This window comes from Nematolebias whitei, chromosome 5, assembly GCF_014905685.2.
Source record: "Nematolebias whitei isolate Nwh7 chromosome 5, NemWhi1, whole genome shotgun sequence".
Classification (NCBI taxonomy): Eukaryota; Metazoa; Chordata; class Actinopteri; order Cyprinodontiformes; family Rivulidae; genus Nematolebias; species Nematolebias whitei.
This window is the reverse complement of record NC_056502.1, coordinates 54,109,207-54,124,051: the sequence shown is the minus strand read 5'-3', so window position 1 is coordinate 54,124,051 and position 14,845 is coordinate 54,109,207. Positions and strand designations below refer to the sequence as shown.

The 14,845-nt window shown below is 42.5% G+C and overlaps 1 protein-coding gene across 1 annotated transcript in view; it reads left to right on the top strand.

The window, feature by feature from the left end:
* Positions 1-14,845, top strand: part of LOC119410434 (dysbindin-A) — a gene marked incomplete in the record, with an annotated part of 191,664 nt that overhangs the window by 15,116 nt on the left and 161,703 nt on the right. The window contains 1 exon segment of the mRNA XM_037677345.1: positions 9,211-9,258. Coding sequence (XP_037533273.1) covers positions 9,211-9,258 — 48 coding nt within the window.

Here is a 14,845-nt window from a genome sequence, read left to right as displayed (position 1 = left end):
CCTTTTATGCGAAGGCTCCATCTCATTCCATATCTTTCCTGTTCTCTTGAGTCTCTTTTTAAGATCAGCATTCACACTTCCCCAAACGAACTGGACTTCTTAGGCAAACAGGCTAGAGTTCGGGACAACAGGGCTGGTGTGAATGCACCCTTAGACACATTGGTATCGTTTTTTTAACTTTTGACTCCAGTGTTCCCCCTACATTATTCCAACAGTTACATCTCAGTAAAATATCATCCAATATGTACCAGATTTATTGTTCATGATCAGTGAGCACTTATAGACACATTGGTATCGTTATTTAACATTTGACTCAAGTGCGCTCCTACATTATTCCAACAGTTATATCTCAGTGATACATCATCTGATCCAAACCAGATTTTTTATGCATAATCAGTGAGCACATCTACACACATTGATATTGTGGTTTAACATATGACTCAAGTGCGCCCCCTAGATTATTTAATCATTTATATTTCAGTGATACATCATCCAATCTGAACCTGAATTTTTGTGCTTCGTCAGTGAGCACTTGTAGACACACTGGTATTGTTGATTCATGACATCACTTAAGCCCCACCTACTCAGTTGGGGTGTAATGGTACACGTGGGTGTACCGAACTGTTTTGGTATGGCATGTTTGGTTCGGTCTACCTGCGTATCGTTTCGGTTATTTTTTCATTAATTAAATTTTATTAATGAGAGATTATGCGCTGCGGAACTAAAGTTCCTAAGCCTGTTTCAGCACGACACTATTATCTTGTAGCACGCGCAGTATTAGCATTAGCTTCTCTTTGCAGTCTCCTGTTTGGGGAACATTATGTCTTTCTTGTTAAAAGACAAGTGAACAAATCCAAAGCTGTGTGTCGACGTTGTTTCATGGAGAGTGGATCTGCAGCAGCAACACGTCTAACTTGTTAACACCCTGAAACGACATCATCCGAACATGAATGTCTCTTCTAGCAGCTTGGTGCAAAGAGCGATAACAGCAGCATTTAAACAACCTTTATCAGGTAATTCAGATCGGTCCAGAGCAATAACACAAACTGTAGGAGTTTCTAAAGATCTGGATCTACGTTTCTGTTGTTGATGCGCCAGCTTTAAAGTTACTGAGCCCCGCTACTACATCACGTCAACACTTCAGCCAAAAAGTTGTAGCAGCACTTTATGAAAAAGCTAAAACTGATATTGTCAACAAGCCCTGGACCAGATTAAAGCCCTGCTCTGATGATGATGATAATGATGACATGATAAACGAGAGATTCAACCACCTCTTAACAGAAATGATGGCCGTTCAAGAAGAGGTATTATTTTATTATTATTATCTAATTAACTTTTTTAAATTTAAAATTATAATCTTATTAACTCATTTTTTACCTCTTTGTGTTGTATTTCCAGTCTGGGACAGAGATAACAGCTGAGTCTTCTTTCTCTTCAGGGAAGTCCACCAGAGATCACCTCCAGCTAAGAAGTCTGTGATGAGTGAACTCTGAACTTTTCCAGGGACCTGTCCCACCTGTGGGAGCAGGTCCAAGAGGTTGTGAGCAATAAGGCCAAATACAGCCACACTGCAACATTATCAAAGCTCTACCTCTCTATTCCTGCTACTGTTGTTAGTGAGAGGTTTTCTCCACCGCTGCAGATATTCACTGCAACTAGATCTGTGCTTTTGGCAGAAAATGTGGACAAGTTGGTCTTTTTGGTCAAAAACTTTAAACTTGATTAGTTAGATTGTGAACGGTCTGTTACTGCTTATTGTTCTGGTTCTGACTGTTATTGTTATTTTTTAAGATTTTTATTATTGTTAGTATAGTTTATTTATTGTAAAGAATACCTTTTATTTAAAACATCATCCAAATGGGTCTCTTATTTATTTTAATACAAACGTATTGTTTACTTGGCATATTTTCAAAATAAACATTTTGTAAGTCTTTATTTTGGCCTTTTTTGTACCGAAAATGAACCGAACCCTCCATGAAACTGGAACAAACCGAAATGTGATTTTAGCGTACCGTTGCACCCCTACTGCTCAGAGAAAAATCTGTTGATTATTGGATGACACTTCCAGCTTCGCACTGATATTAGACTGAAACTTTGTTCGCTAACTGTTGATTACCACGCATGACATGTTGAAATGCATAAAGGAAGTTCTTGTCAAACATTCACAAGAAAACAGGAAGTCACCATAACTCATGCCTGGAAAGTCAGATTTCGCCTATACTTGTAAGACCTGCAGCTGGACAAGTAACGACATGGATGGAAGGAGATGTGGAAGATTCGGAAAATGTGTCCCGTGGTGAACGGGTGAGTTTGTGATGGCGACTGGGTGGACTACTTGGAGCTCCCGCGGTCACCGTAAGGCCAGAGCGGCGCTTTGCTGCAAGGGCCTCCAATGCTGCTTGCAGCTTTAATTCTACTTGGTTTTATAATTAGTGGATATAAACCTTAACTGTGCATGGTATCAATAAACTCATCTGTCCTTTTAACCTTGTTAGAATTTAATACATTATCATTCATACTCTACAAGAAGTAGATATGATTTACATATCCCCTTCTGCAGAACCACTGTTGCTAAATTTTCATTCATGCATCAAGGTGCTTTGTTGTGGAACAGTTTAAAATATCTAAGTGAATCCTTTACAACATTATCTGTATTTAAAAGAAAGTTGAAACAAAGTTTATAGATTTTTTTAACACATTTGTTTTATTTTTTATTATTATTTAAATATTTTTGGTCAATTTAAATTTATTATGACCTATTATCTATTGCTTTTTGTGTATTTATGTGTGTTTAAAGTATGATGTAAGCATATGCATAAAGCTTTTATGATTTTTTTTCTTTATTTTCTTTTGGGGGGGGGGGGGGGGCTTGTAAGCCCATGTTGGCTTTTTATGACCTCTCCTGCACATTCTGTTGTTTTTTTTATCTTTTCCTTTATGTGTATTGTTTCTTTTTTGAGCAAACAATAAAACAAACAAAGCAAACCTTGGCTGTGCCTTGGGATTCTGTCCATAAAAGTTACGAACAGAATCGTGACAATGGGTAACCTTGGCGGAGTCCATCTCTAACCTAGGAATGCGCGATATGGCATAAAATTCATATCACGATATGTATTGTGAAGGGTGGCGATAACGATATATATCACAATATGTTTTTGGTATAAAACTTGCTATAGGAATGAAAAAAAAAACAAAGGGTGTCCTTTTGCCATAATTTAAATTGAGAAAATTCCACTACTAGGTCCAGAGAGTTTTTAAATAATAAACAAATCAAGTATTAGGCTTTTCTTGTGGTGCCAATCGGTACAAAAGATATCAAATGTAGTTTTAGCCATACGTTTTAAACAAAAGAATATGTTGTTAACTCTTAACAGTTTCCAATATTCTCACTTAAGAAATGAACAACAACAGAGCAGCGTTTTACACTGAAACACTTCACCCTCCAAACCTTTAAAGGGTGTCCCCTTCCGCTTTAAGGAGCGCTGACACAAAATGAGTCTGGGGCTTTCATCAGAGGGTCACGCAGTAAAATAACACAACACAGTATTCCAACATTTTTCAGTCAGGTGATCTGGGCAGTTTCTTTTTTTTGTGCTGAAACTTTTCACCTTCGATCCGGAAGGCTTCATCAGTCAAGGAAACACACGAACACAAAACTGATTCTTCCCCCAACAGCTTACTCCAAAGTGGAACAAACCAGTTATGTTGATAATAAGTTGGTCTCTTTGTCACGCCCCCTCCTCCATTGCCGGCCCTCTTCCTTGTTGACAGTCGTGTCAAACTGGTTGAAACCAACAAAGTCCATGCTCAATAATCCAGGTATACAATCCAACATTTTTCAGTCAGGTCATCTGGACAGTTTCTTTTCACAGATCAGAAGGCAGGTTTCTCTAAAGCTGACCACACTTACTTTAACTTTTGACGAAAAAAAAACGACTTTCGATGGAACACAGCGTTTTGTACATGCATACGAATACGGCAACACTACGCCAAGCCGGCCCTAGTTAGCTTGTAGCTTCGCTACTTAGCTCTTGAAGAAAATTTTTAACATCACTGACACACAGTTTTTAACTAAAAAAAGCAATGATTAAATCTAACAACTGATTTTACACTTGAACACCACTTACGCACAATTTTCAACTAAAAATAAGTAACAATTAAACTGGCAACTCTGATTTTACATCAGACACAGCATTACTGCGGTTAGCCGATAGAAGACAGATCTCTATTGTAAGCTAAATTTCTATCATTTCTACCGTGTACCATATATATCGTGCATTCCTACCAGGAATGAGCCCGACTTACTGCCGACAATGCGGACCAAGCTCTGACACCGGTCATACTGGGACCTAACAGCCCGTATCAAAGGGCCTGGTGCCCCATACTCCCAGAGTACCCCCCACTGGGTTCCCCGAGGGACACAGTCAAAAGCCTTCTCCAAGTCCACAAAGCACATGTAGACTGGTTGGGCAAACTCCCACGCACCCTCCAGGACCCTGCTGAGGGTGTAGAGCTGGACGAGTGTTCCACACCCAGGACAAAAAACACACTGCTCCTCTTGAATCCGAGGTTCAACTATCGGACGACCCTCCTCTCCAGAACCTCTGAATAGACCTTACCAGGGAGGCTTAAGAGCGTGATCCCCCTGTAGTTGGAACACACTCTGCAGTTTCCCTTTTTGAATAGGGAGACCACCACCCCAGTCTGCCAATCAAGGGGAACTGCCCCCAATGTCCACGCAATATTGCAGAGTCGCGTAAGCCAACACAACCCTACAACATCCAGAACCTTAAGGAACTCCGGACGAATCTCATCCACCCCTGGGGACCTGCCACTGACAAGCTTTTTAACTTCCTCTGTGACCTCAGCACCAGAGATTGGAGAGCCCAACCCAAAGTCTCCAGGCTCTGCTTCCTCAGTGGAAGACGTGCTGGTGGGATTGAGGAAGTCTTCGATATACTTCGCCCACTGACCCATGACATCCCACGTTGAAGTCAGCAGCACACCATCCCCACTATACACAGTGTTGGTGGCGTACTGCTCAAACCCCCCCCCCCCCCCCCCCAAGATGCCAGATGGTGGATCAGAATCGCCTTGAAGCCGTTTGGAAGTCATTCTCCATGGCCTTTCCGAATTCCTCCCACGACTGAGTTTTTACCACAGCGACCACCCAAGCTGCATGTTGCTTGGACTGCCGGTACTCGTCAGCTGCTTCAGGGGTCCCACAGGCCAAAAAGGCCCGATAGTACTCCTCCTTCAACTTGACAGCATCCCTCACTGCCATTGTCCACCAGTGGGTTCGAGGGTTACCACTGTGACAGGCACCAACAACCTTTCGGCCCCAGTTCTGACAAGCCACTTAGAAAATGGAGGCATGGAACATGGCCCACTTGGACTCAATGTCCCCCACCTCCTCCGGAAAGTGATTGAAGTGCTCCCTGAGGTGAGAGTTAAAGCTCCGTCTCACAGGAGACTCTGCCAGACATTCCCAGCAGACCCTCACAGTATGTTTGGGCCTCCCAAGTCTGACTGGCATTCTACCCCACCATCAGAGACAACTCGCCACCAGGTAGTGTTCAGTGACAGCTCCGCCCTTTTCTTCACCCGAGTGTCAGAGACATGGGGCCACAGATCAAATGAGATGACAACAAATTCTATCATTGAACTGCGGCCTAGGGTGTCCTGGTGCCTAGAGCACATATGGACATACTTATGTTTGAACATGGTGTTTGTTATGGACAATCTATGATGAGCACACAAGTCCAATAACAGAACACCACTTGGATTCAGATCAGGGGGGCCAATCCTCCCAACCACACCCCTCCAGGTCTCACTGTCATTGCCCACATGAGCGTTGAAGTCCCCCAGTAGAACAAGGGAGTCCCCAGGAGCGGCACTCTCCTCTCTAAGGACTCCAAAAAGCTTTGGTAATCTGAACTGCCGTTTTACGCATAAGCACAAACAACAGTCAGAACCCATCCCCCCACACGTCGGCTGAGGGAGGCTACCCTCTTGTTTCCCGGGGTCAACCCCAACATACAGGCACCAAGATGGGAGGCAACACGTATGCCCACCTCTGCTCTCACCAGGGGCAACGCCAGAGTGGAAGAGTGTCCAACCTCTCAAGGAGACTGGTTCCAAAGCCAGAGCCGTGCATCGAAGTGAGTCTGTCTATTTTCTAGACGGAACCTCTGTCTCACACACCAGCTCAGGTTCCTTCCCACCAGAATGGTGACTTTCCACATCCCAGTAGCCAGCTTCTGTAGCCGAGAATTAGACCGCCAAGGTCCCCGCCTTGGGCTACCACCCATCCCACATTGCACCCAACCCCTTTGGCCCCTCCCACAGGTGGTGAGCCCATGGGAAGTGGGACCCGCATCTCCTCTTCAGGCTGTACCTGGTCGAGCTCCATGGGTGAAAGCCCTGGCCACCAGGCGCTCGCCCGCATGCCCCACTTCAAGGCCTGGCTCCAGAGTGGGGCCCCGGTGAGCCGCGTCCGGGCGAGGGAACATTGTTTCCATTTGTTGTTTTCTTCAGAGTTAGGGCCTGAGCCTTTGCCATGTTTAAATGGAGCTGAGGCTCAAGAAGAATAGTTGAGCCGGCCTTGGTTTGTTCCGAGTTTGTGGGGTGACGTTGCCTGCAGGCCGAGGAAACTCTGTGGGACCAGCTGACCTCCTACAATCGCCTGACCAAGGTCGAAACCTCTCACACTGCAGTCCAGCCTACTTGAGGTGATGTTGACAGGACTGGACCTCTGGATAGATAAGACTAAGGCGGCAAAAAGAACGAGGTGAGGAGGTCAAATTGGCTGGGGGTGATGAAATGTTTTGTTTTTCCTCTTTTGATCTAAAGGAAACCAGACCCAGGCCCTCCACACGGATAACCCTGGAACTTGAGTTAACTGTAAACAAGCAGGCATAATTTAACAAGCTGATATGCTGTTTGTATTTAACCTGAGTCTAAGGTTTGAGTTAAGAATAAAATGTGAGAAGTCAAAGGGATGTTTGAAAGATAAACAACATTTGTAATACATCCATCCATCCATCCATTATCTTTACCCGTTTATTCCATTTTGGGTCACGGGGGTCGCTGGTGCCCATGTCCAGCAATCACTGTGCGAGGGGCGGGGTACACCCTGGATAGGTCGCAAGTCCATCACAGGGCCACATAGAGACAAACGAGACAAACAACCATTCACTCTCTCACTCACACCTAGGGACAATTTAGAGTTACCAATCAGCCTAACATGCATGTTTTTGGTCTGTGGGAGGAAACCGGAGCACCCGGAGAAAACCCACGCATGCACGGAGAGAACATGCAAACTCCACCCAGAAAGGCCCCTGGACCGGGGTTTGAACCAAGGACCTGCTCACCGAGAGGCAGCAGCTCTACCAGTTGCGCCACCGTGCTGCCCTATTTGTAATATAGCGTACATGAATTAGTCTGTGTTTTGGGAAGGTACATTGGGACTGATTATTATTTTTGCTTCTTTGTTTTTTATCAACTGGGGATTACAATGTTCACTTCGACACAATAAATGGAGACAAATGTTCCCTCACCCTGATGCGGGTCACAGCCTTCAGCACCTCCCCTCCATGTCCGAGCTGTCATCGAAAAGGTCCACTGCAGACAGGAAGAAGTGGATTGGAGTCAAGGGCTCTGCTTGAGACACGTCACCATATCATATCAACTCTTTCATATCCATGTATCAATCGACCTTTGAGGATATCAAAAAATAGTTCTTTCTGTTCCTCACTGACTAGTCACAATAGGAGTGATTACATGGGACCGTTAATGTCATACATCACAACATCAGCAGGAGAAGGACATTGCAGATCGTTGTCGCAGGAGAGTTATTGATCATTATGAGTGCAAATAATACACATTACACTGACGCTGCGACAGAGTTTTGTCATCTGTAAAAATAAAAGGGGGGGTGGGGTTGTTGTATACCTTCCCAATTTGGGTGGGACAGTCTCGGATTTTGCTCTCTCTATCTTGTGTCCTACATGAGGAGGTGACGAGCTGACTGGGCTCACCTGTTCATGCCATGTCTATGTGGGAAAAGGGATACAGGTGGGCAGTTTCACAGGCTTCCTGCAACATCAGGAGTGAGGTTACCGTAATAATCTAACCAGGTGGAGTCAGGTTCTCTGGATGGAGTCTTCTTTCTTTACATGTAGGGATGCATGATATTGAATTTTTGGCCGATGTCCGATATGCTGATATGTTAAAACTTATTTGGCCAATAACCGATGCCAATACCGATATTTTATGTATGTTCCTTTGTCAGAACATAGCCCACTTATTTAGGCTTATTTGTTCCAAAAATTGTGCAACAGATCTAAGAGCTGGTGACATGTATTCAGTAACAGTCATATTATATGTGTAGCACTTTGACTTATATTAAATGAAAAGTGTTAAATGTTATTTTTTAGCATTAGTCACTTGCAATGTTGTCTCACTTGTGGAGGCTTGTTCCAGGTTCTTAGCTGCAGTGTGGGATCCTTTGCACTCCTGTGCATGAAGGACAGCCTTTTTAAGTTCAAAGTTTTTGTCTATCCATTGTGCCGTAAGACTTAATCATGCTAACGGGGCTAACACTTGATGTCCAAATGTCTGTGGTAAAACTCACCCAACAAGTCGTGCTATCGGCTGTTAGCTTCTCAATGACGTCGGAAATGATGGCTTGTAACTCGGGTAATGTTACGTTGGAAAAATATCTCTGACTGCGGACGATGTAGCGAGGTTCAATGTAGTCCATAAATCTTCGGAATCCGACATCCTCACCAATGAAAAATAAAACTTCCACACCACTGACATTTTGGATTTTCCTCTCTGCCGTGAGATCGGGTACGCGCACGTGACGTCATTGTGTTGCGCTGCCGCTGTAATGTCATCACATTGTGCTGTAACGTCATCACGTTGTGCTGCTGCAGCAGGCAAAAACAGCACGTTTTATATTGGCTAGTTATTTTAATGCAATGACCAATGTCTGATATTGAAATTTAATGCCAATATCGTCCGATACCATGCCGATAATATTGTGCATTCCTATCTACATGTTTTGTCTTTTATCCAAGACAGTCAGTCTGAACAGCTGCAACAAACTCAGGATGATTTTTTTTTTCAATGAATAAATAATAATGAAATGGAATAAGCTGTTGTGAAGTTATTGCTAAATTGTTATTTCACTTTTTTTTAATCCAGGTTTGAAGAAGTGTTTTATTCTAGTGCTGGGCTGGACATTTTGAGCAGGTTTGTATACACAAACACATTTGTTTTAGTATTTTATTTTGTTTTTATGAACATTAAATCATGCTTTCCATTATCATTAATGACGCTTCCAACCACAAGAACTTTATGTCATACTTTAGTATTTACCCTGGTCTTGACTGTAATTTTATTGAAAGCCCAGACATGAAAGGGCCACAGAGCATTGTAAAGTTCTGGTCTCAAGCCCGGTTTAATGGTTGGAAAGGCAGCAGATGTAGAACTTGTGCTGAATCAAGCATGTGGATCACTTTTAAGCTCCACTTTTTTTGTCACTTTCTGTCACTTTTAAGATTTGCATACCAAACTAGTCAGAGTCTAAGCTAACGGTGTGTGTGTTTAGGTATGTATGTATATGTATATATGTATATACAGGGGTGCTTGCAAGTTTTTGAACTCTTTAGAATTTTCAATATTTCAATTCAATTCAGTTTATTTCTATAGTGCCAAGTCCCACCAAAAGTTGTCTCAGGGCTAGGGCTGAGTACCAAACTTCAGTTCTTTTATGATTTTTTATTTTATTTTATTTATAGTTTGGTTTTTATGGTCTTTTACAGTTCCAAACTGCTTTGGTCAGTATATGTATCAAAATATGCCTCGTCTTTCGGTGTCAAATTTCGGTGATTGGCTGCAACGTTACACGTGGTTTCAACCACAAGTAACGTTACAGCCAATGCCAGTGCAGCAACTTTCAGCATGCAGGAAAAACCATTAAAAACATATCTGGTTACACCCACAGACGGGGTTCACGTGCAGTTATGGAAAGCCATTATAACAATTAATAGCCACAAATAGCCACTTGTGGCTATTAATGGTTTTAATGGCTTGCCATAATATCTGTGTTGTGAACTAGTTGCGTGTGTCGGCAACACAACTAATTTGATGAAGCGCCTGACTGTGCACAGAATCAATTTAAGAGCTTAAAGTTGCTCTGTGTTTGACTGCAAGAAGAGCCACAGCCATCCTCCACTCATCATTTAAGTCAGCCTGTGGGTGTTACAGAGCCTGAACGGCCGATTCAAAATCTTCACGACCGGACTCCGCTTCGCACCGAGGACGGCGCTGTATCTGAGATTTCAACTGGGAGGTTTACGTTTGCTAATGTGATGGCAACTTAATACGTACATTGTGGTAAGTTAAACTAGGATCCATGTAATTAAGTAAGTAAGTAAACTTTATTTATATAGCACCTTTTACAGGTCAGAAACCACAAAGTGCTTTACAGAATAAAAGACATAAAAACACAAGATAAAAGATAAAAACAAACGATAAAAGATAAAACAACGTGCGTATGACATAAGACAGTATAAAACTATTTACAAACCGGATTCCAAAAAAGTTGGGACACTAAATAAATTGTGAATAAAAACTGAATGCAATGATGTGGAGATGGCAAATGTCAATATTTTATTTGTAATATAACATAGATGACAGATCAAAAGTTTAATCTGAGTAAATGTAACATTTTAAAGGAAAAATATGTTGATTCAAAATTTCACAGTGTCAACAAATCTCCAAAACGTTGGGAGCAGTAGCAATAAGTGGCTGGAATAAGGAAACTGAGCATATAACGAACAGCTGGAAGACCAATTAACACTAATTAGGTCAATTGACAACATGATTGGGTATAAAAAGAGCTTCTCAGAGTGTCAGTGTCTCTCAGAAGCCAAGATGGTAAGAGGATCACCAATTCCACCATTGTTGTGCAGAAAGATAGTGCAGCAATACCAGAATGGTGTTACCCAGCGTAAAATAGCAAATACTTTTAAGTTATCATCATCAACCATGCATAACATCATCAAAAGATTCAGAGAATCTGGAACAATCGCTGTGCATAAGGGTCAAGGCCGTAAAACTACTGGATGCTCGTGATCTCCGGGCCCTTAAACGTCACTGAACCTCAAACAAGAATGCCACTGTCAAGGAAATAACAGAATGGGCTCAGGAATACTTCCAGAAAGCATCGTCAGTGAACACAATCCACCGTGCCATCTGCCATTGCCAGCTGAAACTCTACAGTGCAAAGAGGAAGCCATTTCTAAGCAAGCTCCACAAGCTCAGACGTTTGCACTGGGCCAGGGGTCATTTAAAATGGAGTGTGGCAAAATGGAAGACTGTTCTGTGGTCAGATGAGTCACGATTTGAAGTTCTTTATGGAACACTGGAACGCAATGTCATCCAGACCAGAGAGGACAAGGATAGCCCAAGTTATCAATGCTCCGTTCAGAAGCCTGCATCACTGATGGTATGGGGTTGCATGAGCGCTTGTGGCATGGGCAGCTTGCATGTCTGGAAAGGCACCATTAATGCAGAGAACTATGTTCAGGTTCTAGAACAACATATGCTCCCATCTAGACATAATCTCTTTCAGGGAAGACCCTGCATCTTTCAAGACGATAATGCCAGACCACATTCTGCAGCAATCACAACATCATGGCTCCGTAGGAGAAGGATCCGGGTACTGAAATGGCCAGCCTGCAGTCCAGATATTTCACCTATAGAGAACATTTGGCGCATCATAAAGAGGAAGGTGCGACAAAGAAGGCCCAAGACGATTGAACAGTTAAAGGCCTGTATTAGACATGAATGGGAGAGCATTCCTATTTCTAAACTGGAGAAACTGGTCTCCTCTGTCCCCAGACGTCTGTTGAGTGTTGTAAGAAGAAGGGGGGATGCCACACAGTGGTAAAAATGTACTTGTCCCAACTTTTTTGGGATTTGTTGACGCCATTAAATTTGGAAACAACAGATTTTTTTCCCTTAAAATGATACATTCTCTCAGTTTAAACTTTTGATCTGTGATTTGTGTTCTATTCTGATGTAGTGAACTAAGCCTCAGGTCAAATCTGGCCTTGAGGGTCTTCCTGGAACAAGAACTGTATTTCATTGATTTGAGTCCAGAAACACAAGATTAAGTTCATCCAGGGACTTCCTAAGTGTCCTGCACTGATCAATTGAAAGAACACTCTTTTTTATTATCATTACTACTTTACAATATCTTGATAATCAAAAGTGTGTTTAGTTCAAACCATTTTTAATGTTGAAGTGAACTACTCATTTTAAATCAACTGTGAAACAGTATTAGTGATTTTTTTAATCCTCATTCAAAGTAGAAATCAAGTTAGAATGTGTTACGGAGTAATTCATGCATTTTCTGATCTTCTGTCTTTGAAATGAGCAAATGTAAGTTGGTCCAAGGTTGGAGGCAAGAAAACAAGTTGTTGGAACGAACTGTCATGTTTTTATATCCTCTCAGACGTAAATAGAGAAGCTGGCACCTGTTTTCCCCCAACTCGCCTAAACATTTCTCTTGTCTGTCTCAAAAACATCTTCTGTCCGTTCCAAAACAATTTTTCTGTTTTTCTGACTTTTAATAACCTCTTACATCACTAAAACACACCCCTGTCTGGTCGATTGACCAATCAGGAACTTCCCAAATGAACCGGAAGTAGAACTCTTTAAATGTCGGCACTTCCTAGTTCAAACCAGCTGCGGTCGAGTGCAGTCGAGTTCAGTTCGGAGAGCAAACCGAACACAAGAAGTGCTGGAGAGAACAGGAGTTCCAGACATGATCCGGAGTTCTTCCGAGTCTCGTGGGAATTATGAAATCTTCCACATCTGAGTGGAACTCTGACGGACTCACAACTCGTGAGCCCAACCGAGAGGTGAACCTGTGTCGGACGGAATACCGTCACTACTTCGGACGATTCACAGCTGTTCCTACGGAGACGCTGAAAGGGTGCGTTAAATAGAACTCCGTACCAGTGGAGACACCTGCTACAGGTAAAGAGTCGATTTACACCACCTAAGTGTACCGAGGAGGAAGCTGGGATCTTAAAGGAGCGTGCCGTTCGGATACCGACTGTCAATAAACCAGGTGTCTGTAGTGGTGATACATGAACAGGCCACCAGCTTTAAAGAAAAATGAAGCCTGATCAAAAGTTCTCCTCAGCAACAGCTAAGAATGATAATGTGTAACCAAAGTTTTACTGTTTTAATAATGTGTAACCAAACTGTTTTACTAAATAATCAACACATAATCAACTGATAGAAGTATTAATCTTTAAGACATTGTATAATCCTTTGTATGTTTGTGTGAGATGGTAAAAGTAAAGAGGCCTCATGTAACACAGAAACAAGTCTGGGCATGCCTCGAGCCATAGAGGAAAACAGGAAGTCACAAGGTTTAAACACGACTCCTCTCATGATGACTCATCTTTGAGCAAAACAAGTTTTGGAAAGTCCCAGAAATCTGGTCTAAACCGGTTGAGGGGCAAAACAGCACAGAAGTTACTGGAAAAGAGATGATGTAATTTTCCATAACCCCTCCTTAAGAGGAGGAGGGATGAATGAGTCTTTAAATACAGACTGACCAGAACAAAGCTTGGTCAATGCAAGTCGGAGTTGAGCTGAGGAGCTGAGCAGAGAGAATTACAAGCAAGGAGCAGCCCATCAGGATCAGAAGGAGCCCAAAAAGAAGATTGGATTTTACCAGTTTTGAGATGATGATGGAAATTAACTCTTTTCTTCACTGACATGGGATTGGATGTAAGTTTTCTTTCGTCAAACTGGATGAGATTCCTACTTCAAAAAATGCATGACCTGGGCCCGTCCAAACTCTGATCTTCTAATTTGGAAATAGTTGCACTTGCTTCAGAGGTTGGCCTGTATCCCTCCCCTAGGGAACAGGAGATTTGCCCTTACCCCCACCAGTGTCCCACTAAGGGGCATACCTAAATCATGGTAAGCGGACGACCTCATTCTTACTCTGCTCTAATTAAATTATTTCATCAGATTGGAAGAACAGCATACAGAATAAATTTGGGAGTACTAAATTGGTTACTGGTAAGATTTGCTCGAAGGTGTTTCTGGTTCATGAGGGAGTTGAGAGAAAATATCTTCTGGCTTGAGTTGTGAAAGGTCTCTGTGAAGGAAGTATCTGTAAAAACCCTCAAGGGCTCTTGAGGTTTAGAGTTTCACAGATAGTAGTCACCACCTTGTTAGGGAAGGAAGTGTATCCTATGTACTCATGAAAAATTAAATCATTATAAAATTGTGCCTGTTGCTGTACCCCTGAGCAAATTATTGATTAAAAGCAAAGCAAAATGTATAAATCTGGACTATTATTTCATTCTTATCAATTAAATACATGGTAAAGCTTGGTTCATTTATCAACACCAATATTAGGAGGTTTTTGTAAAGGTTTCCTAGCTGATAAACAACATCCTTGAGCCCGTTTCCAGGGCCCTAAAGATTACCAGAACGGTTAACAATTGCAACGCTAAAGTGAGAGGTGAGCGGCCACAACGCGAGTTTCTCTGGACCAGAAGATCCATCCCGGCTGCTTGAAGGATCGAGGTACAGAGTGAGATCAGGGTGTGACTCACGGATTTAAGGTCGTTAATATTCTGGATGAATCACCTCGCCGCAGCCTTAATGAGGTTATTTTAGACAGCTGCTGGTAATACCATGGCGCTGAAGTAAACTCCCGGACCCCTTGGAGGAGAGGCTGCAAGCAAAGGTGCTTATCGCTAATTCCAGTGGTTACCTTTTGCTCATCGGAAAGCAGACA